The following is a 22806-nucleotide window of genomic DNA, read 5'->3' on the forward strand; positions in this document are numbered from 1 at the left end:
TGATGCACTTTGGGAGACCTTGCGCCGTACACCGAATCCTTGTCGGTACATTCCACTGTAAGACGAAGATGAATTCCCTCATGATTTCGAATACGATTTGACGTGGTCGCTGGAATATGACGACGGGTACGATTGAAGTTGCAAGTTCTATGAGGAAGCCTCCCCTGCGCTCTCAAGGATAGTGCTTATGGTCGACACTTGGAAGAGCACGCGATCGGAGGCTTACGATAAGGTGCGCGAATCGCTGCTCTCTGCTATCGTATACAGGTCTGATTTAGCTTTACTTGGATTGTGCAATAGTATGCGGAGAGCTCGGCGACATGGAATGGATTCCTGGTCTATCGAAGGTGCGCGACTGCCTTTTGGGCAAGACTGATTCGAACGATGTGTCATACCACCCTATGTGAACGCCGAAACCTGGAGCAGAGAGACACAATCCTTCATTGTCGAAGTTGGCTGATGGGGAATCATGGCAATGGGGCTAGTAAATCTTGCCGCTGACTTTGACATTCCACTCGTTCAGATCCTGTGACTGACTTGACTTCCCTTTTGGCTGACCTATTTTGCAGTTGCACGCGCAAGGTTTGCTGACAGGTGTAGCAGTTCTATTAAGCACTGACCGACACTGACCGGTATTGACCGTTGGACAAAAGTGCGACAGACCAAATACTGATGAGTTCAGTTCTATCGGCGATGTCTCAACCTGTGATCTCATTAAAATACAAGTGATCAGTTGCATACATGTCAACGGGTCAGTAAAGCAACATGTAAGCTGATGAGAGCTCTTAAGAATCTGTATATATGAGTTGAGTGTGGTGGTACGCGTCGCGTCGGGAACGCGCCTAAACTCTAATTGCACACGACCACGTGTGTGACGCGTTTCATTAACGCCACGCGGCAGCCGAACTCAACTTCAACCCATCACATCGGCTATCAGCTCTCCACCTCATCTCTTCGCCAATGCTCTCATCTTCAAAGGACATGTTCAAGAGTATCTTGCCATCGAGGAGGTCCATCTCCGGCGAGTTCCAGATGGTCACTGGCCCTGGCGAGACCGCTCCGAACGGCAAGGAGAACTTCCCCAGCGAACCGTCGTCAAGCGATGCCCAACCTTCCCGCACCGAAAAGAAGAAGAAACGGAAGTCGAAGGACCCGACCAGGGAGGAGCAGGTCGATCCGGAGGAGTTTGACAAGCTGCTGGTATGTCTGATTATTCCTATGCTTCACTTCAGGTTGCGTTTTCGTTTTATCGCTATCCATCAATGGAGCCTTTGGCGGTCGGCGGTGGTCGGTTTGGAATTTTTCATAGCTGGGACAGTCGTTGAAGTTTGAGGCTTGAGACTCAGTGGGCGATGGCCGCGATCTACTGGCACCGTGCACGTGTAGTCGGAGGCGCGTGTACTGAGGATTCATCGTCCCGCAAGCCTGTCGCTCCACAGACTGAACTTTGCAGTCTCAGTGGCATCAGAACTCGCCGCTCATGCTCAAGAATGCGTGAGTTGAAGTTATCGCGTGGCAAGCCATGTCGGTTTGTATGATTGTCCTAGAGGTCCGCCAGCAACCTCACCAGATCGGTGGGACTATCTAACATCCATCCGAGGAGCTCGCCTGCGGGGTGCTACTCGCCAGCGAGCGGGGACCCGTTCTGGCGACGTTGACACAGCCGCCCGATCCACCCGACCATTGTGCCCGGTTTGTGCAGTCATTAGCGCCGGCCAGCACGTCGTCTTCGGGCACTGTTCTGCGCGTGTTCTTTTTTTTTTGGGGGGGGGGGGATCCTCTCAGATGGTCCTCAGCTTGTTCGCCGTTACGAGGGCTCATCTTGAGCGCTCGAAGCAGAAATGAACCCTAGACCTGCGCGTTACCGCCGCATGCAGCTGAATCCTACGTGATTGTCGAACAGATCTTCGCTCATTTAGATGGCTCACGCTGCGATCAAAACGATGCTGACGCGTTCATCTAGGACGAATTACAGGTTCCAGACAATATGCGCGGCAAGCTGGCCACGATGGACATGAGCGTCAAGGCCGCCTTCCTCAAGTCATCGCGAGACATGGCAACCATGAGGCAGTCGCAGTCCAACTCTCACCACAGCCTGCGTGGGCCCCGGAGAGCCTACAGCAGCGACTCGCTGTCGTCACTGTCTAAGTCGCAGGCCACGTTCTCGCCCCCGGCGGAAGAAAGCAGTCTGCCGCGTTCACCTGATAGACCACGATTCATGAGCAGCATCAGCCGCGGCGTCTCGATTGATGTCGGGCGGCACCCGTTCCTGCACACGTCGGAGCTCACGGCGTCAGTGGTCAGGCTGCCCATCACGAAGGAGAAGCGGGCGAAGCACGCGATCGCGACGCCGGCCAAGTGGTGCAAGATCCTGACGAGCGTCTCGACGGTGCAGCTCGAGGTTGAGACAGTGAAGAAGCTCCGGCTGCTCCTCCGGAATGAGCCCACACAGTGAGTCGCGTGTGCTGACTGGTGCGTAGTGTAGGCGCTCATGACGGCCTAGATGGACGAAGGAGTTCCTGAAGGAAGGCGGCTACCCGGCGCTGCTGTCCCGCTTGGACGAGATTCTGAACGTGGAGTGGCGGTAAGTGGCAGCAATAAGCTGAATTGACTGGTCCTGAACCGCGTCGCAGCGAGGAGCAGCATGACGACCAGATCCTTCACGAGCTGCTACGATGCATCAAGGCACTGTCAACGTCGTCTGTGGGATGTGCTGCGCTCCGGAGCCAATGCCCCGAGCCCTATACACGGCTCGTTACACTCCTGTACTCGGACAAGCGGCCAGGCGAAGTGGGCACTAGGCAGCTCATCATTGAGCTGCTGCTGATCCTGTTCGACCTCTATCCTCCGTCCTCGTTGCCGTCGATCGGTAGCCCGAAAGCGGCGTCGATGATTAACCTGTCCCGCTCGGCGCCCATGCCTTGGCAAAGCACGGCGACGCTAGTCACTCCCAGTAACCTCATCGTGCTGCCGGCACCGCACTCATCGCTCTTCTCCTTTTTGAAGTCCCTGCTTCTCACGCCTGCACCACGACCGGCCGAAGCGGACAGTCCGCCGGTGGAGCCACACAAATTCATCGAAGAACTCCATCGTCCGCGCATCTACAAGACGTATCTTGAGGAGCTTAACAATATTTGCAGAGACTATTTCTGGGTGTTTTGCCATCCGAACAACACAATATGGATCCTTGGTGAGGTCGATGAAGGAAAGGTCGAGAAGCCGCGTGCGCCGGGTGGCATGACGGGTGGTGTCGAGTTTGAGGCGATGACTTACATGGTCAGCCCGGCCTTTCCGCATACAGGATCATAGAATGACTGATATTTTGTGGTGTCGACAGACCATACATTTCAAGTTCCTCAATGCACTTGCACGAGCGGCGGAAGACCTGCGGCTAGATCGGAGACTCGAACATTCTGCGTTCCAATTACATTCCGACTTGTTCGCCTCTGGCCTCGAGAAGATCCTCTTCGTACGTTGATGAACCCACTTGTTGCTTCCTACTGACTCGTCACTGTTATCCGAATAGATGTCGCGGAAGGCATCGGCGACGTACTATCCCACACTGCATCTCGAGATCGCTCGCTACGTAGCCGCTGCTGGCCGGTCTGGCTACGAGCTTCCGTGGAACATCTCCCGGGTCATGGGTTCCCCTCCATCAGCCATGCGCAAGCCGCCTGCACCGCCTCCCAGAGCGCCAAAGCCACTGTCGACGCACAGTAAGTCCGCCTCTATGAGCGCCTACGCCGGTCCCAGCACTCCGACGAGGGGTAGCTTCCTGACGACCTCGACTCCGGCTCCTACACCAGCTTTGCCGCCTGTGCGCAAGGTGAACCCCATGTTCGGCTGTTGACTGAACGATGATCGATGACGATGACGACGATTTCGATGCTGATCACGAACGCTCTGCCGCCTCGGGCTTGGTCTCGGGCGTTAGAGAGCTCACCTCTGGGACTTATTTACGTACCTCGACTGTATCTTGCTCATGACGCGAGTGGTTATAATCTGACGCTTTGTCTTGTATGCTGTACTGCCAGATCTGACTCTTGCTACTGACGTCGTTCTCCGGCTCTCCGCTGTATGATTTGATACTCCTGACACGCAGACGTTGTGTCGTGCGCTCTGTCCTCGTGTATTGCTTCTGGATAACAATCGCACATATTATAGACCGTCTCGGTGCGATGCATAGAACACTGAAGCTCGAGCGCTTGAGCGCTGGAGGCAACGAGGATGGCTAGCGTATAATCCATGACCTCGAGAGCGGGTGAGCACGTTTCTGCAGCTAGTCTGGAACCGAGGCCGGCATCCCCGGCAATGCGTCCTTGAGACGTGGCTTCTACAGTTCTGCCAGCGGAAGCTCAACAGTGACGGTGAGGACCAGAATGTAACTCGGGCAGTCCGCGGGCTCTAGCCGAAGCTGTGGAGCGGCAGGGCCCCTCTAACTCGTTATACATCATCGCAGTCATCTGGTGGCCGGGCCAGCTTTGCGCCACGACGGCGGAATACGCAATAGTATAAAAACGCATGATTCAAGGTGGGCGGACCCCTTAACAACTTACACACCATCATAATCCTCGAACGCTGATATGAATTCGAAAAAGATCATCCTGGTCATCGGGGCCACCGGTGCACAGGGCCTCGCGGTAATCGATAAGCTGCTTGGACCCTGTGAGGACGGAACGCCGTCGCCGTACGCTATACGTGGTTTGACTCGCGATCCATCCAGCAGACGCGCAAGAGCCCTCGCCGCGAAGGGTGTTGAACTTGTCCAAGGTGAGTGACTAGTCCAATTGCGACATCTGTCGACTTCCAGTACGCTAATAGCATTGATGCTGTAGGGCGCTTCGACGACTTCAAAGCCGTCGCTTACGCTCTTAAGGGCGTGTACGGCGCATGGATAAATATTGACGGCTTCAGCGTTGGCGAAATGAAGGAAGACTTCCTAGGCATGAGGATCTTCGAGCTGGCCGAGCAGGCTGGTGTCAAACACTACGTCTGGAGTAGCCTAGACTACGCTTCCAAGGTGAGTCGATGGTGTCTAGTATGTATGGTGGAGGAAGGCTCATGGTAACATGTCGGTGTAGCTGGGTCACTGGGATCCGCAATACAAATGCCAGCACTACGACGCGAAAGGGCGCATCGCAGACTGGATGAAGGCGCAACCGTCGCTCGTGGGCGATAAGACCATGTCTTGGTCCATCGTGACTTCCGGACCTTACATGGACATGTTGTTCAACGTCAGTCAAACTATGCCTCTTGATGACGTCCCATGCTGAAATTGGCTCAGATGATGTTTGGTCCGTGGAAGAAACGCGAAGATGGCACCGTCGTATTCGTCACGCCCATTGGCAAGGGCCATGTCCCGATGATCGCCCTCTCCGACCTCGGATGGTGGGCTCGATACACCTTCGATCACCGCGCCGAAACGTCCGGCGTCGATCTCAAAGTCGCGAGCGACTGGGTCGGCTACGACTACATCAAGAGCACGTTCGAGAAAGTAACGGGACAAAAGGCAGAAGTGATTCACCTCCCGCTGGACAAGTACTTCGATCTCTACGAGAATGCTGACCGCCCGGTGTCGAACGAGGAGAAGGTCGGCGAAGGCAGCATTACCTGGAGACAGAACTTCTCCGGCTGGTACTCCCTGTGGCGCGACGACATTGTGAAGAGGGACGTTGAATGGATCCGGAAGGTGCACCCGACCGGACATACCCTGGAGAGCTGGATGAGGGAGCAGAACTACGGGGAAGAGCTGTGGCAGAAGATGTCGCTTCTGAAGAACAATGAGGATGGAAAGGTCACGAAGCCGAACAAGGCCCGCGTTGATGCGTTGTGAACATAGTCTAAATTGTACCTAGTAGGATATTGTATCAGTAGCTAGTGACGACGTACCTTATGAGCATTGTAATGATGATACGCGACTCCGATTCCAAACGGACTACAGAATAAGCATGTCAGATAGACAAGTTGGAGAAGTGCAACTCCATTTCGGGCAACGCAACAACATGATTTCGAGAACCGTCCAGCTATCTCATCAATTTGCAAGTAACATAGAGCAGCATACACTCTAACGCGAGCACTCTACATTTCCACGAGGTCTACAAGACCGGAACACGCACGATGGTTCCACACACAAAACAACACTTGCGCACTCGCCTCCCTCGCCTCAGGATCGAGTTTGATGATATGTATAGATATTGCGGATTGGTATGTTACGCGAACCATTAGTGTTGTATGGCACAGGAAGCGGCTGTTCGACCGTCTAGATATGCGGTATGCAGGATCAAACCAAAAACAAAATGTCCGTATCTGAGAGTTGAGATGCGACGACAACGATAGGAGCTGGGTCTTGACGGGAAGATGGTGGGTGTGGAGACGTCCGGATGCCAAGGGACGAAGAAGCGGGGGTGCAGAGAAGCGGTTTGGTGAACGTCATCGCGCGTGGGTGGTGGTTGGAAGGCGAATGAACGAAGCGCATGGTAAGGAGAATATACGATTGGCGGTGGAAGGAGTGAGTTGGCCCACCGGTGATGACGCTGCACTTGAGGGGATACCCGGACGTACGAGCTGAGCCTGCCAACTCGCACGGTGGATAGTGAAGGAACGATGAGATCGCATTGACGATCGGACGCTAAGCGCATTCAACGCCCACGTATGCGAGAGAATGTCGTTTGCATCGGAAGTTGTGAGCGAGCTCCCGAACTAATCACGATGCACTTGACGATACCATCCCCTTCGTCCAAGATCCTCTCGACCCTCTCGACCCAACTCGCTATATCCCACTCTCCCTCTTCCCTGTCCTGTTTCCGATAGAAAAATCAAAATGTCCTCCGATAAGATATCCAAAATCCATGACCACGTCGGCCACCACTCCTATGGACCAGCCATCACCCGCACGCGTCTTCACGCCCTAGATCATGCCGCGTATCCTCCCGTGCCGTACGCCGCCCCCGGTCCCGGACTTGGTGCTCGTCCTCCCATTGCCATTTGCGGCCCTGGTGATGCCCTACCACTCATGCCCATCGATGGTGCAGGTGACGCTCTGCCACCCATACCCATCCCCGGAGCAGGCGACGCTCGCCCGCCCATCCCCATCCCCATCCCTCCCGGTGGCGCCGGCGACGCCCTGCCTCCCATTCCCATGCTCATCGCCATCGCGGGCCCCGGACTTCGTGCGCGCGACCCGCCAATCTGGGTCATCGGGATGGCCTCGCCCTCGAGCGTATGTGGTACCGGCCCGTTGTACGGATCGTAATACCCAGAGCTTGGGTCGTCGTGGTACGGCTGCGCGCCGCCTGCGCCTGTACCGGTGACGACATTGGGATTTAGGTGAGGGAGTGGCGGAACAGCGTATGGATCGTGCGGCACGCCGTAGAGATCGACGGTGGACGCTGCTGCGGAGGGCGCAATGCTGCCTGCACGCGAATCTGGGCGTGCCACGAGGTTCACCTCAGACGACGTATCGAAGCCCGCGCCGCCGGTGCGATGCGTCGGCAGCGCATGTGGACTCTCGCCGTGTGTGCCGAGCTCGGGCCATTTGATCGCTTCGCCTGTTCGGGATCGGTACGTGAGTAATGCAAATTCAGGGTAGATCGTGTTACGCTCAATGATGAACATATGCAGATACGATATCTCCATTGGACTTCCACCCGTAATAGCCTGCAACACCTGCGCTATCGCGGCCTATCGTGCCAATAGGAGATCCGCGAATAGTATGCGAAGAGAAGGCGGCAGCACGGGCCTGAGTGACAGGTAGGCTGCATACAGCATCTGGCACATGCCCGAAGCTGGGCCGCAATCTTCGCCTGATAACCTGGAGAAAACAATGATACGCACCGTCATCGTATTCGTCCAAATATTTCTTACGGCTGAACTTGAAGATCGCAAACGCAACCACACCAATAAGGGCGACACCACCGGCAACAGAGAGACCAACGATGGTGCCAGTGTTGACTGATGAATTGCCATCAGAGCCACCGCCAGAGGTAGCGCTAGTGGATGCCGAGGAAAGTGTCACAGAGACGGCGACAGTGACCACCTCGGTCTGTGTCTGACCTTGTGCGTTTGTAGAAAGAGATGTGGAGGCGATTGAGCTGACGACAACGACCGGGGTCGGGGTCGGAGATGGGGGGCCGGCAGTCTGCGAGGCCTGCTGGCCGTCGCCACCCGTAGGAGTTGCGGTAGCAGAATTCTGCGTCGTCTGCTGTCCGCCAGAGTTATCCGTCTGGGACGACTGAGACGTCTGCTGGCCGCCGCTCGCAGCCTGCGTGGTGGATGCAGTATTTTGTGAATTACCACCGCCGTTGTTTCCGCCTGTTGCCGTCTGCGTCGGGGAGGCATTTGATGTCTTTGTGGTCTGCTGTGATGTGGTCTGCTGGTTGTTGCTACTGGTCGTGGTCTGGCCAGCATTTTCGCTGGATGTAGTCGCTGCGTTGGAAGCTTGGGCGGCCTCGGAGCTAGATGTGGTGGCAGCATTGTTTGCAGAGGTCACGTCGCCTAGGATGTTGCTAACACCATCTCTGCGCGCTATCGACCGGACATCATGGGCAGAGGCGAGGACGAGTACGGAGAGGAACGCGAAGAGAAAAAGACGGACAAGAGACCTCAGCATCAGGCCTGGTGGTATAAGCCCGAGAAAGGCAGGGCTGAGGTCGTCGTGAATAGATCGTTGGAAAACGTCGTTTGTAGAAACAAAAGAGGGACTAGTTGAAGAGCGTAGCGAGCGTTAGGACTGCCAAAACATCGAGCCACACCGCCATCCCGCACGTGTCGCCTGCTGCCACGGCGACTGCGCACACATTGGCTGCGCATCCCATCACCCTTCAGCCCTCGAAATATCTTCCTCATCTCCTATCTTGCTCTTTCTTGAATCTGAGGCGGTAAACAACACGATGATGCAGAACACAATTTTATCAAAAATACACAACGCTTCACGAGTCTGTCTCTGCAATCCGTTCAGCAAACTTTCTGGTCTCGAGGACATTTTGATGCCACATCCGCGAGAAACGGAGGGCTTTAATACCGTTATGCTGTGCTATCCTGGGAAAATTATGTAGGCGTATTGCAACCGGCGTTCTCGCCCCGTTCTCAGCAAGGATATTCAACGCCGATTTCATCTGCGGGCTATATCACAGTCAGTGAGATTGAGTCAGCGCGACGCGAGCCTACGGCATACGGATAGGCTTGGCTTTGGAGTCTTAGACGAACTCAGTGTTTTTGACCGTCCTAGGCATTTTTGAGGGTCCTGTGGGGGCTCCATAACATTATTGAATTGGACGTCTGGTCGGGTCAGTGGTTAATCGCCAATTGGAGGCTCATCTGAGGTTTGTCACTGGATAGATTTACGACAGCGCACTATTTTCACTTTATGAACATGCCGCGATAGAGACTAATCTATACACAGGAGAATAGTTAGAAGACGGTTCTGAGAAAGCAAGCTTAAGGCCAGATGAAAAATTCCAGCGCTCTGTGCCCTGTATAGCAATGTTCTACTGTCCCCAAGCCACGTTCGACAATACGTCATTGTATGTTCGCCCTTTAAACTACTCAGTGCGCTTGTGCTTATTTATATAGCCCGGATCAATTCTTTTAAGGGGCCAGTCGTGTGCCTCATCCAACCAGGAGCCCTTTCGATCTACGGAAACACCGCCAACAGTCTCCGCACACCTCCACAGAACAGAATCAATCATGGATAGACAATAGAAAGTCCACGTTCGCGTACTTTTCCGTACACCTGCTATCGTCCGTTTTTCCATGCATCGAACCCACCTTCCGTACAATCTTGGTGAGTGCACAATGAACTTCGCAGTAGAGTTGGGTGCTCTAGTCGTACTAGAAATGGAGCTCTGGCGATCACATCTTATGGGATTTGAATTTTCAAAACCAGACGTCCTCTTCGCCAAGCGGGATATAATCAGGAGCATTCGGCACACTATCCAGGATTTCCCGAAGTGCATTTATGGGCATTGAGGAACGAAGAGGTTACCTCGGATGCAGCGCGTAAGAAGGTAATTGGAATGTGTCGTATTCCATCGGAACTGACGGTTTCGTGTGGCGTCGCAAAGCGTTGCTAGCTCATCTCGTTTGAACGGTCCCGGAGCGGCCAAAGCCCGTGCTGGCTCCTCGTATTTGCTCTCTTAATACCTCTTGACAGCCTTCTTAGTGACTTCCTCCATGAACTATCGTCGAAATGCAACCTGGATTGGCGCTGAAGCTCTGGTTCGATAGGCGTGGGCTGTTCGTCCGTGTCAGAGCCACTGGCCAATCTGTTGATATATGTATGCGGCGTTCTTCTTGTCACATAGTCGATGGGCTGATGGAATGGTTTGTGAGTTGGTGCGTTTCTATGTCTCTCGTATAGTACGTCCAGGTTATATGACGGATGAATGTCCGATATAAACTTGATTCGCAGAACTCACTAGGCAACGCACCCTTCCGGCCCTCCATGGTTTTCCCAAGCCTTCCTTACGATACCCATTTCCTTGTATAGGAAGCTCTCATAACCCGCATTAACGTTAGATAATGTACGACACGCCATAATTCTTCGCGACTCAAATAATTTCCAGATACTGGGAGGTAGTAAAGTCGTCATTACTCAGCCTATATCGCCTCGCAGCCTTGCCCTTCGCCACCTTCAGTGTTAGTGAGTCACATATTGAAAAGTAGCTCCACGGCATACTAATTTTCGCTACTTCTGGCTCTCTATATTCACGCTAGGTCGATGGGTTTGTTGGTGGCGTCTTGTCCTTGTGCTTTCGAGGTGAGGCGGTTTAACGCTCCTGTTCTCTGGCGACTTTCCCCTTTCTGTGTCACAACCTGTTCATCTTGCGATGGCATGCAGTCCTCATCGCCAACCTGTGTCCTCGCTCGCTTGCGTGGAGATCGCCTCATGCTTGTCGATACTCGTGTAACGGTGGTTCACATAAGTCAGAGACGACCGATTACGCCTATCGCAATATGAGCTGAACTTACCTCGAAGAGCGTTTATCCAATAGTCCGATACAATTCCCCGTACGTGCCTGATCGGCGATGTCTGCATCGCATTGTCATCGAGCAGACTGCCGGGTTTCGAACTGACAGTTCTCAGACTCTTGTGTGTGAGAGGGACTGACCAGGTATAGTGCGCCTTTTCAGTAAAGGAGCCTCCGAGTATGTGGCAAGTCATGATGACCGAGACGGTTGGGCGTCGCAAAATAACATAGTTGAAGGGCCCCGGATTGCATATTCCGAGCCTCTGAGGCCGTTCCAACTTCCAGAACCCGAATGTTGTTGTAACTTAGCATATGTGGGGATCCGATGGGCGTCGGCTTGCGAGTTCAGCCATGCAAACGTTCAAACGTTCAACGTTCAGGCCTAAGGCATGTGGCCACCGTATCGAAACAAATCAAATTGATCAATATCATACTGTGACATGTGAGGGTGTTGTGGCGCTCGAGCCTGTCCTGCTATGACCCGCGTTCTCCTGCGTCCGAGTCTCATTCGAGTCCTGAACGTGATCTTTTTGTAGTAGCGTGTCATCTTGGGAACGAATCGACACGTTTTGGTAGGGTTTTGTCTCTGACATGGCATGGCAGTTGTTCGTGACATACCGTTACAGAACGTGACGTAGTCATCCCACTGATCCCAGGTCTTGTCGCACTTTGCGTAAGTATTGCAGGCCAGAAACGTTGCAGATTTGAGGCCCATTTCGGACGAACTCTTGCGGCAAGATTCATACAGGCAGGCCTTAAAGCAACTCCGATTTACTGAAATCTCCGCTGTTCTTGTGGATAATGTGAGTATTGCTCAGATGATGTTTAATATCAGCAGCAATGAACTGAACTGTTCGGATACCCGATGGTGCCTGTTGTATTGATGTACTTGCCGTGTTTTCTGCCAGAAAGAATCCATGCTGAGGCCGTCAACCGGTAGTGCAGCCCGACCCCGTGTCATAGCAATTAATGTCTTCCAACCCAGTATATATCCTAGGAAAGCCTTTCCACCTCTTCAATTCCTCCGGTATCGAATGCAGAGCACCGGTTCAACGTCTTTGATACGTCCTGATCACATCTTTTCAAATGCCCCTCCCCCTCCATGGCCTCGGACCACAGCAGTGTCGCCCGTAATGAACGAAAATTCGACTGTTTTTTCACAATTGAAATGGAAGGAATCCAGAGGCGATGACAAGACTCTCGCCGGAGTGCTTTCGCATCTCCAGGGAACGCTTCGTTCTGTTCACAATCGAAAGGTGATGTGGCCAGCAGAGGAATCAATTCCATCTGAGTACTTGTTTTATCTGTGGTCTTTTTCGACTACTAAAACATGCTATCCGTTGTTTCGACAGCCCCTCGCCGGATAAATACTTGATGATGCTCTTACAGCCCATAGCAGATCTCTTCAATCAATTACGCTCCCCACTCGTGCTGAAAACACCCATGGAATGCATAAGTGTTGATTTTGGTGACTGTGAGTTCATCTTGCCCTAATTAAGTTTTACGGCTCATGTTCGGCAGCCATATACGGTGCGACTTTCGCCGCGGAAGACTTTAGCCGCTGGGCAACTAGTGCTCCAGTTATCTTGTCGCTGGTCAGACAGATATCCTCGCTCCTGGCGTTTCAATGTCACTGATTTCCATTCCAAATCAGCCCGACGACTTGTTCAATTCCAGGGGTGAAGTGTCTTCACGGGTTCAATCTGCTCTTTCGAAAGCTCTAGAGTCCAAATCGTTAATCCCTTCCATCATTGTGACGAACTTTAAGGACATCGCCGTGTTTTTACCCCCTACTCGAACCCGTCCAGAACACACTTTTGAAAGGGTATTGACGAATCAACCCCATTTGGCTTTGCGAGTCATCTCCACTGCATATCTTTTAAGGGCGCTCCCATCCGGACTCTATATCGACATGCCACATCCTGATATCGAAGTTGATCAGAACCTTATTCTTCCAGAAGGACCACCGAAAGATCCGAACCAGTCTTTGATGTCGGACGAAGAGGTTTTTGCCACACATCACCGCCATTCCGACTTCGATATTGAAACATTGGTACGAGACCGCGCGAGAGCATTGCAATTCTTCCGTTGGCATGAACACGTGCAAAGACAATGCTCCAAACTCGTCGCACATCCCAATGACATACTCAACGCTGTGACGAACGAGGTTGGACAAATCGTTCCAGACGTTCGCCCGATCTATCCCTTCGACTTCTCCGAAATCCCAACAGACACGATTACGCATCTCAAGTCAGTACAGCGCGATTCACCTCTCGTGGCTGCTGGAATTGCCAGATCCTTTGAGGAAAGCAAGTCCTTCATGCTAAAGATTCAGGATGTCGTCGCGGAAGGCTCGGAGCGCGGCATTTGCACCGTTTATCGCTGTCAAATCACCTCCATCGACAGCACACCAGTGTCATCTCCGGCTCTGTGTCTCAAGCTGTTCGACGACCGGTTCCAGCCTTTGCAACGTCCAGACGAAGATGACGAACAACTGGATGAGCGTCTTCCTCGGTGGTTTGATTCACTGGTAATCGCTCAGACATACGCTCTGAACGAAGCTTTCGCTTATGACAAGCTTCGAGTAGTACAAGGGACGGTTGTCCCTTGGTTCTATGGGACACATCAGGTAAGAACTGATCTCCTTGGTGCAATAAGATGCTTCACTTACCCGTCCTCACTAGTTTACGCTGCCTGACGGAACGGTACTGTACGGTCTCCTGATGGAATACATCGAGGGATGGGCGCTTGACTCTGAATTCGCACGGAAATTGAGTGCTGATAGGCAAATCAAAATGGTATGGTTGCCAACTACGTATAAAAGATTGGAGCGGAATATCTCTGAGTCTTCTTCAGATTCAAAGTTGTCGGCACGCAGCCCGTGTCCTGGACCTTGCCGATATCAGCCAACGAGATTGGCACAACGGTCAAATTATCCTCTATACGAACCCAAGAACCAAAGTTAACCACGCCGTTCTGATCGATTTTGCCTCAACGACTCAGACATGGTTGCACGACGAATTGAACTACATCGACAATTACTTCGGTGTTCTATACGTCTTATTGGGTAGACAAGGAGACGTCGGATTGGATCCAGAGCTTGTATGGAAGCACTACGGAGAGCCAGACGATTGGGATCCCGTTGAAGTGTGGCTTCCTACGGATCCGCCCAGGAACCAGGAAAAGAGGCTTGTAAAAGCCAGGGACATGTTTCCATATATCTCTTCTGCTTAACTCGGTAGTCTTGCTGTATAGGTCTGTGGGAGCTTACTCTGCACACGTAAAATTGTCCACATTAATGGCCTTCTTAACCGGGTAATCGAAGGAATTATGGTTCGCATACCGCCTATTTGGCGTGGCATGCCAACTCATCGAAAGTTGCAGACAACAGCGATCGGAGCTGCAGGTCCTCCTAGTCGAGTCAGCATTAACATCCTGCTATGGCCGGGCTGATCAGGGCATGCAGAGGTGGTCATAGATGGAGCAGCTCTCAATCTTGACGACTGATGCAGCGCAACGAAATCTTGGTGGGGAATAGTCTGCTCAATCGGGCCTCGGCATGGCGATACTCGCCCCAACAGCTTTTCAACTATGTATTGCAGCATGGAATAAGCGACTCATAGCATACGGAGCCATTGCATAATAGAGAGACACCGTCTGCGTGTCGTGCGATTTACCGGCTCGAGTGGTCCTCTCAGGGAAACGAAACATATTATACGAGATCTATAGAGTGACACGAGCCTGCTGAGGTTGGTTATGAAGCCCTATGACGAGGCTTGAATCGCCAACGGCCATGTCGTACGGAGAAAAGACAAAAGAAAACGCAAGAGAAATTGTGCATTGAAGATCTGCGAAATGCAGCCGGATGAGACGGAGTATACGAAGGTTGACGCGCCACTCACAAATAGCAAGCAAACGCACAATCACCGTGAAACTGACAGCATGGCTCAGACATCCATTCTCTTCCCTTACTCGTCGTCCTCCCAATCCGACCACATCTCTTCCTCGACATCGTCCATTCCCTCTTCCTCGTTCACGTCCTGTTGAGCATCGCCGGCAGTACTAACAACGTTGTTCGCCATGCTTCGCGGTTCAGCAACAATTTGATCATGCTCAACAAAGTCTTGCAGGTGAGCGCGATCGGTCTCCGGGGCTTGTTCGGTACTGCTGAGGACGTTCAATTCGAACGACATGTTTTCGACGTCCGCTTGTGTCTGGAGTCCATGCTGTGACCGGACGAAAGAGGGCGTTGGGGACTGTTCTCCGCGTGTGGACCGTGCTGCGGCTCGGACGTTGAGGAGAACACGAGAAATCAGGATGGGACCGAGTCTGTAAAACTGTCAGTGTGTCATTGGTAGATAAAACGTAAGAGGATTGCTTCACGAGGCTTGCAGACCGACGATGACATATCCAGCGCTCTGTATCATGTCAGGCAGAGTGATTAGCATCTTTCAGAATATATGGGGTGGGTGGAAAGAACATGAACTCACCAGGTTCACGAATCCCAATATGGTCTGTAATAAGTTCAACAGTAGTAGTGCTCTAAATGTTATGCTTCAGAAATTGTCAAATCCTTTCCGACTCCACTTCTCACGTCATTTGAATCGTACCTATGTAAATGGTGGATGCAAATATTATTTGAGCTCAGAAATCCATTTCACTGTCTGATAGCCGTACCATCTCTCAGCAACAGAGCTGCAAGCGATGGATTTCTCGTAGACAGGACGTCCACGGTGGCTGGTCTGTGGTGAACATATAGCTTGCGCCAGAGAATTGCGAGCGTCATGATGCTGGCAACCATAATACAGACGGCATTGACTATGTTCACTGCGGTGAGATTGTCAACGAAGTGTGGAGGAGAGCATTATTGAATTCAGACTCACATCTATTGAGGGACAATGTATTCAGCACGGGTCTACTGAAGATAGTGGATTACACACTTTATAGCAATATTTTGCGCTGAACTTGAAGGGTAGGACTGAAGGCATATGGCTGTCCTCGCCAATACAATTACAGAATGTAATGTTTGGCCGAAGTCTTCTCATGAATTTGTCGTAAGTCCATCAAGAATATGTCCCAATCAGGAGGCAGCGTACACGAGTAGAAACTGAAACCCGCGTTGAATACCGTTACCAACGTGAAAAGTATAACGGGTCGTCGGTCGCCACCTGTCACGGCGTATACTCGTAATATTGTAACCACTTTGCTACATTTTGAGCTGCGATGATTTGCCATGAAGCATGCCAGCCTACCCTCTGAGATTATCCCTATGAGTGCGAAAACCAGATTGCTTGCCAGGAAGTTCGCCATGCAACTACGACGTAAGAATAATCAGGCGCAAATAAATATGACAACAAGAAACAAATTACCTCTACAATATCAATGAATCGAAGATGTATTCAATCGAGGTGATATCATCAACTTACCATTACTGTATATAAGTTCATGACAGTCCAAACAGAAATGCTAGCATAGACCAGTGCAAGCATGCGTGTCACGGCACGCCGATGACAAAGATAGACAACCAAAATAGAAACCCCTTGGGGGTCTCCTGGCTAAGAGCCGACAGCGACGAGCTGTGGCGATACGATGTGCCCACTGACGAGGCCTAGTAGCTGGTCGCAGAGCAAGACTTACTGGCGAGGCTAGAGGCGCTATCACAACGGTGAGGATGCAAAGATATGTATAGCACACTGAGAGTGTCTGGTAAGACCCCTCTGTGATGGTAGTGGTGGACGAAGGAGAATAAGACTGAGGTCTACTCCTCGTCTCGCTGGTCCTTATATACATGATTGCTATGTTACTGTACAGTACTACCTAAGCGAGTCACACGCTATTCTACTGGTCAGTGCTACAATCGTACGATATGTCCCAATTATCCTGATTGGCTGCCTAATAATAACCCGCGGAGACGGAGCTCCTCTTGAGCACGCAATATGGCATCATGGCGATTGCGACATATGACATCATGCCGAGGAGTTCGGTGTCACGTGACAATGCCGAGAGAGATCCGAGGTCATGTGACTGGATGCCTCGTTATCTTATCTCATTAGATCACGTGACTTCTTGTGCGACAAGAAATGATGAAAAATGATATGCTTCTTAATAGCATTTGTTCCTTTAATGACTTGTCAGGTAAAAACTGTGACATCACCCCCTTTTCAAGGTTCATCGTCCCGATGAGCCAAAGCCTCTGGCGCCTCGTATTGTTCGCTTTGCGAGTGAACTATCTGCCTCCGAAATGATTCCTGGAGCGTAGCGTTCGCATATGAATTGAGCGATCCGATCACCTGTCTTGACTTCGAATGGTTCGCTGGTCGTGTTAACAAGCAGAACCTTGATTTCCCCTGTGTAGTCCGGGTCGACTACCCCTGCTGCGACATCAATTCCTTTGAGAGCCAACCCACTTCGGGGGGCCACTCGAATGTATGTCCATTTTGGGGGGTCGACCGCCAGCCCGGTGCCGACGAGCATTCTGGAATGCGGGGGAATGTTTAAGTCCTGTACGGACTTGACATCCCAGCCGACAGCTTCATGAGATCCCTTGTAGGGGGCTCGGGCGTTTGGGTGAAGGCGGAAGAAAAACATGAACTCATCAGGGTGGTCAGACAGGGCGATTTTGTGCGCTTTGCGCGTTCGCGGCTTAGCTCTTGGAGCATCTGGGTGTGTCTTATGGAATTCCTCTACTTTGTCTTTGACATTCGTGAGGTTTTCCAGTGGTTCCCAAGTGTTATCGCTGTGGTCATAGTCTAACCACTTAACGAGGTACTGGGTTTTGTTATACCTAACTCTCGAATCCAAAATGTCCTCTACGTCGCATTCTTCCTCTCCGTCGATGATGACTGGAGGGTTAAGGGGAGGTATGCGTCCTGGAATTGAGTCTTGATGGAACATGATTAGCTTTGAGGCGTGAAACACAGGGTGTATTTTCATGTCCGCTGGTAATTGCAGTTTGAAGGATACGGTCCTGATCTTTTCGAGGATCTTGAATGGTCCATAGTTTTGAGTCGCAAGCTTCTGGCTTTTGACTTTTACATGGAGATCTTTTCCTCGAATAAGCACTTCGTCTCCTACTTTGAAAGGGACGTCCTGCTTTTTAAGATCGAAATACCATTTCATACGTTCTGCTGCTAATGACAGAGCAGCACGTGCTTGTTCCTGTGCTTGATCGCGGTTATGGAATAAATGTTCCAGGGATGGATGTTGTATCCCTTCCAATACATCGGGTGCCATGCGGGGGTGTCGACCATGCTCTATGAAGAATGGTGATAAACCAGTCGATTCTGAGGCTTGGTTATTGTATGCGAACTCCGCCGTGGGCAATAATGTGGCCCAATCAGTTTGTCGGTAGTTGCAGTACATGCGCAAGTATTGCTCTAGAATCTGATTGACTCGTTCAGTTTGTCCGTCCGTTTCAGGGTGATAAGCTGTAGACATTGTTGATTTAATGTGAAGTTTTTGACAAAACTTTTGGAATAGTTTGGCTGAGAATTGAGTGCCTCGATCAGATATGATCTGCCTAGGAATTCCATGAAGTTTGAACACTTCATTGTAGAAAATCGACGCTACTTGAGATGCTGTCACCGTGTCGTCTACTGCATAATAGTGAGCATGTTTGGTGAATCGGTCGACAACTACCAAAATGGCAGTTTTCTTTTCTCCCCTATGGTCTGGGCTTGGCGGTAGCTGTGTAATCAGGTCACAGGTAACCATTTCCCAAGGCCCTTGTGGTACTGGATTAGGTTGTAGTAGTCCATATGGCTTTTGCTTGCTCGTCTTGTTTCTTTGACAAGCCACACAGCCTTGAACGTACTTCTTGACATCAATGGTAAGCCCTGGCCACCAATAATTTTTGCTGATCAATTCTTGCGTTTTCCAGCGTCCGGCGTGTCTGGTGGTGGAAATGTCGTGATGTAATTTGATCAGCTCATTCCGCAGCGTAGAGTCCTTTGGAACATAGACCTTTCCTCTTCGCAGTAGCAATCCGTGCTCGAAGTTCCACTATTGGAGGTCTTTTCCGAACTCCCGCTTGCCAGTCTTTAGTAGGTGCTGGTAACCTTTGGTCATTTCGTCATCTTGTAGTGCCGATTTCACTCTTTCTAGAAGTTTTGCATCGTCAACTTCGGAGGAATGAGTGACTGAGATCGCATGGATGGCGAAATATTCAGGTCGAAGCAAAGTTTGCCCTGAATTGTCATTGCTCACCCCCTTCTCATGATCTGGCCTCCTGAACAGAGGATCGGCACGCATCATCGTCTTTCCGGGGCGGTGATGGAGAATGAAATTGAAACGTGTAAGGTAAAGTGACCATCGAGCTTGTCGTCTGGTCAGTGTTTGAGCTTGTCGGAAATAGGTAAGATTAAGGTGATCCGACCATATCTCAACTGGGTGTGGGTGTCCTTCGAAGTACTGCCGGTATTCTTCCAAGGCCCGAATGATGGCGAGCATCTCCTTGTCGTAGATCTCGTAATTGCGCTCATGTTCATTGAGCGATTTGGAGTAGTATGCGACAGGATGCCAAAGTTCATCTTCTCCCAACTGTTCAAGGACCGCGTCTGTGGCGAAGTCCGAGGCATCCGTTTCCAATCTAAAGGGACGGACTGCGTTGGGGAGCGCTAGAATTGGGGCGGAAGTGAATGCAGTCTTGAGGGCCTCAAATGCCTTTTGTTGAGGTTCTTCCCATTTCCATGGTGCGTCCTTACGTGTTAATAGAGTCAAGGGTCGGGTCATCGATCCGAAATCCTTGATGAATCGTCGATAGAAATTTGCCAGACCAAGGAATGCTTGTACTTGCTTTACCTTGGTGGGCACCGGCCATTTGAGCATGCCATCGACCTTTTCTGAGTCCATCTGTATTGACCCTTTTGAGATTATGAGTCCGAGAAACTTGACGAAAGTGGTCGCAAAGTGACACTTTTCTGGTTTCACGAACAGGTCATTGTCTCGGAGTCGTTGTAGGACTTCTTTGGTCAGACGGTCGTGTTCCTCCTGGTTATCCGTAAAGATGATGATGTCATCTATATAGACTGCCACCTTTCCAGTGCGAATGAGATCTCCTAAGACGTCGTTCATCATGGCCTGGAAAGTGCTAGGGGCATTACAGAATCCGAAGTACATGACAGTAGGTTCAAATAACCCTCTATGGGTAATGAACGCTGCTTTTTCCTCATCTCCCTTGCGAAGGCGTACATTATTGTACCCCCATCTCAGGTCTAGTGTAGTAAATATACTAGCCCTTGAGAGTCCGTCGTTGATTCGGGGGAGTGGGAATTTGTTTTTCTTGGTGACACTGTTTAATGCCCTGTAGTCTTGGACTAGTCTAAGAGACCCATCCTTCTTTTTAACAAAAAATACAGGAGCGGCGTAAGGGGATTTGGATGGTCGAATGTAGCCTTTGGCTTGTTCGCCGTCAATCCATTCATCGAGTGAATTCTTTTCTCGTAAAGACATTGGGTATACTTTTGCCGGTCTCGGGGTTGCCGCGTCTGGGACAAGATCAATTGCGTGATCGTAGGGCTTACGCGTCGGCATTCTTTCTGAGCTCTTCTTCGAAAACACATCTCCGAATTGATGAAATTCTGGAGGGACGAATTTGGACCAATATTCTTTGTCCTGTGTCTCTTCTGCCGGCTGTTCTACCAAGTGCTCCTTTACCTTCTTGCTTATGCCTAGGATGTCGTGCACCATGTTACGAAGATCCTGGTCTTGCAAGTCTATCCAGTTAATGAAGCTATCTTCTTGATCCCACCCGTCATCCATGTGTACGTCAGGAAGAATCGCCTCATCCTCGAGTCGAGGTTGCGATAGAAGGTTGACTTCTTCTTCACATACTTTGACTCGTTGATTTCTCGTGTGTCTGCACCTTGAGAACGTGACCTCTCTGTGTTCCCAGTCAACTCGGGGGTTGTGTTCTTGTAGAAATTTCATGCCAAGGATCATTGACATGCGTCCAAGGTTTGTGACGAGCAAACTCTCAGTTGATCGGTGCCCCCCGATTAAGATGCTTGTGACTACACGATGAGTAATTGCGCCACCCTTGTTAGGGCTGGCGTCTGCGTTGAGGGTTCGAATTTCATGATTTAGAGGTATCATCTTAAACCCGTGCTTCTCAGCGAATCTTTGGTCGATATAGCAAGAGAATGCTCCAGAATCCAATAGTGCCGTTGTCTGGATCTCCCGTGATACGAATCTTATCGGCAATTCGATCGAATGTTTAGAAAAACCTGCGGATGCAATATATAGATGATCGCTAGGTACATTCGTTCTCACGGTACTAATACAATTGTCCTAAAGTGTGACACCAGACTCGTCTACACTTCGTAATGAAAATCCTCTGAGAATTCGTCTATCTCGACGATTCTCGCATTGGTGTCCTTGACCGTGGATTCCGATGCCATAGATGCTGTGTCCGTACCCTTTTTGCCTTTTCCCTTGCTGGACGGTGGTGTAGTCGAGGTTGTGCTCATCCCGCGAAGTGCAGCAATTGCTTGTTCCAGTGCTGCAATTTGAGCTGATGAGCCCGCGCTACTTTCTTCTTCCACCTGTCGCACATTTGTCGCCTTGCCCTTCCCTTTTCCTTGCCCTTGCTTTGGGGCGGCTCATGTCTGAAACCGCTTGCCCTTGTATTCAGGCCTGGGGGAGGGACACCGCTTTCCTCGTTCATAGGCGTGCTTTCTGCAAAACAAGCATAGCTTGTTTGCCAGCCACCTGTCTTGTTCCGGGGAAAGTTCGTGTGTGATTCGTGCGCTGGTGTCCATTGCGTTAGGGTCCTTAGGAGCGGTCGTCCTGGTTCCAGTGGTTTGTCCGGTAGACTTGTTGCCCGTCATCTGCTGGAGATGCTTGATTTCAATCTCTAGGCAGAATTCCAGGTAGTCCATCCAAGTGGTTGGGATCTTGGAGGGATCTAAAGTCTCCATTACCGACATGACCGTCTGAATATGGGTCGACCGTTGTTCCCTGATTTTGACGATTAAGTCTTCGTCGGAGTATCCTGATTCGGGGGCGTATGCCCTGAAATTCTCCGCGAAGGCAATCATTGTCTTGTGGCGGATTGCGCAGTGTGCGTCTAGCAGAGATTGTGCCGTGCGCTTGGGGTCAAGCGTCTTGTATGCCATTTCTAGTTTCCTAGTGTATTCTGCCCATGTACCAACGTCTTGTCCGGAGGCGAGCTTGATTGCGTACTCTTTCATGTATAGAGCAGCTCCGCCTTCCAAGTGCGCGTTGGCTTGCCGAATTTTGTCCTTGTCGTCCGTAAAGTGGTTATAGTCGAGCCAGATGAGCAGATTCGTGAACCACGTTTCGAAATTTTCTGACGACTTTCTCCCTGAGTACTTGGGAGGGTCGGGGAGCTTTATTCGACGGGGTGCTTGACTAGATTGGCCGGCCGGTTGTTGGATACCTGTGGAGGGCGCATTGATGATGGCATTATTGAGTCGAGATTCTAAGCCAACGATGTAGGTAGTGGTCTTTTCCTGAGCCTCCTTCAGGGCGACCATGTTACCGTAAAGGGCGTCCATCTGACCCTTTACTTCATCCTTGTAATCTTCGAAGTCCTTGCGGATTGCTTGGGCTTCAGCTGTCAGACTATTATTGGACTTGATGAGCCGTTCGTTGTCGGCGGAGAGGGTGCCGATTTGGGCTCTTGCAGTCCTTAGCTGGTCTCGCGTTTCCACCGCCATTATCCCGACGTGGATGCGGGCCAGTACTTCCTCTTCTAACGCAGCTACGGTGCGCTCGTGTCGTTCGTCCATTTTCTGCCGTAAGGCCTCATACGAGCTTACGACGTCTCTCATAATGAACGATCGCACCACGTTCATTACCCATTCCTTAACGTCGTTTG

The 22806-nt window shown here is 51.2% G+C and overlaps 6 protein-coding genes across 6 annotated transcripts; 3 read left to right on the forward strand and 3 right to left on the reverse strand.

Annotated features, from left to right (window-relative positions):
• Positions 1-908: 908 nt before the first annotated feature.
• LAESUDRAFT_730448 (uncharacterized protein) lies at positions 909-4175 on the forward strand. Its single transcript, XM_040909832.1, has 6 exons — positions 909-1200; positions 1964-2451; positions 2504-2584; positions 2634-3276; positions 3338-3469; positions 3527-4175. The coding sequence occupies exons 1-6, from the start codon at positions 982-984 to the stop codon at positions 3848-3850; spliced, it is 1887 nt and encodes a 628-aa protein (XP_040760003.1). The 5' UTR covers positions 909-981; the 3' UTR covers positions 3851-4175.
• A 390-nt stretch (positions 4176-4565) lies between these two features.
• Positions 4566-5919, forward strand: LAESUDRAFT_730449 (NAD(P)-binding protein). The gene is made up of 4 exons (XM_040909833.1): positions 4566-4770; positions 4836-5020; positions 5082-5234; positions 5285-5919. The coding sequence occupies exons 1-4, from the start codon at positions 4584-4586 to the stop codon at positions 5831-5833; spliced, it is 1074 nt and encodes a 357-aa protein (XP_040760004.1). The 5' UTR covers positions 4566-4583; the 3' UTR covers positions 5834-5919.
• A 993-nt stretch (positions 5920-6912) lies between these two features.
• LAESUDRAFT_763021 (uncharacterized protein) lies at positions 6913-8813 on the reverse strand (the record flags this gene model as incomplete). The annotated part of the gene is made up of 3 exons (XM_040913185.1): positions 6913-7547; positions 7834-8699; positions 8764-8813. The coding sequence occupies 3 exons, from the start codon at positions 8811-8813 to the stop codon at positions 6913-6915; spliced, it is 1551 nt and encodes a 516-aa protein (XP_040760005.1).
• Positions 8814-11533: 2720 nt separating this feature from the next.
• On the forward strand, positions 11534-14292 carry LAESUDRAFT_815464 (uncharacterized protein). The gene is made up of 7 exons (XM_040914690.1): positions 11534-11770; positions 11876-12258; positions 12320-12441; positions 12489-12562; positions 12622-13596; positions 13652-13765; positions 13824-14292. Exons 2-7 carry the CDS (start codon positions 11885-11887, stop codon positions 14199-14201), a joined length of 2037 nt encoding a protein of 678 aa, XP_040760006.1. The 5' UTR covers positions 11534-11770; positions 11876-11884; the 3' UTR covers positions 14202-14292.
• A 478-nt stretch (positions 14293-14770) lies between these two features.
• LAESUDRAFT_434145 (uncharacterized protein) lies at positions 14771-16296 on the reverse strand. Its single transcript, XM_040902449.1, has 7 exons — positions 16220-16296; positions 15906-16168; positions 15645-15794; positions 15458-15521; positions 15351-15385; positions 14907-15296; positions 14771-14815 (listed from the first exon to the last, which is right to left on the reverse strand). The coding sequence occupies exons 2-6, from the start codon at positions 16010-16012 to the stop codon at positions 14936-14938; spliced, it is 717 nt and encodes a 238-aa protein (XP_040760007.1). The 5' UTR covers positions 16013-16168; positions 16220-16296; the 3' UTR covers positions 14771-14815; positions 14907-14935.
• Positions 16297-21485: 5189 nt separating this feature from the next.
• On the reverse strand, positions 21486-22462 carry LAESUDRAFT_794208 (uncharacterized protein; the record flags this gene model as incomplete). The annotated part of the gene is made up of 1 exon (XM_040913947.1): positions 21486-22462. The coding sequence occupies one exon, from the start codon at positions 22460-22462 to the stop codon at positions 21566-21568; it is 897 nt and encodes a 298-aa protein (XP_040760008.1). The 3' UTR covers positions 21486-21565.
• Between the last annotated feature and the right edge of the window lie 344 nt (positions 22463-22806).

Source organism: Laetiporus sulphureus (genome assembly GCF_001632365.1).
Source record: "Laetiporus sulphureus 93-53 unplaced genomic scaffold LAESUscaffold_50, whole genome shotgun sequence".
Lineage (NCBI taxonomy): Eukaryota > Fungi > Basidiomycota > Agaricomycetes > Polyporales > Laetiporaceae > Laetiporus > Laetiporus sulphureus.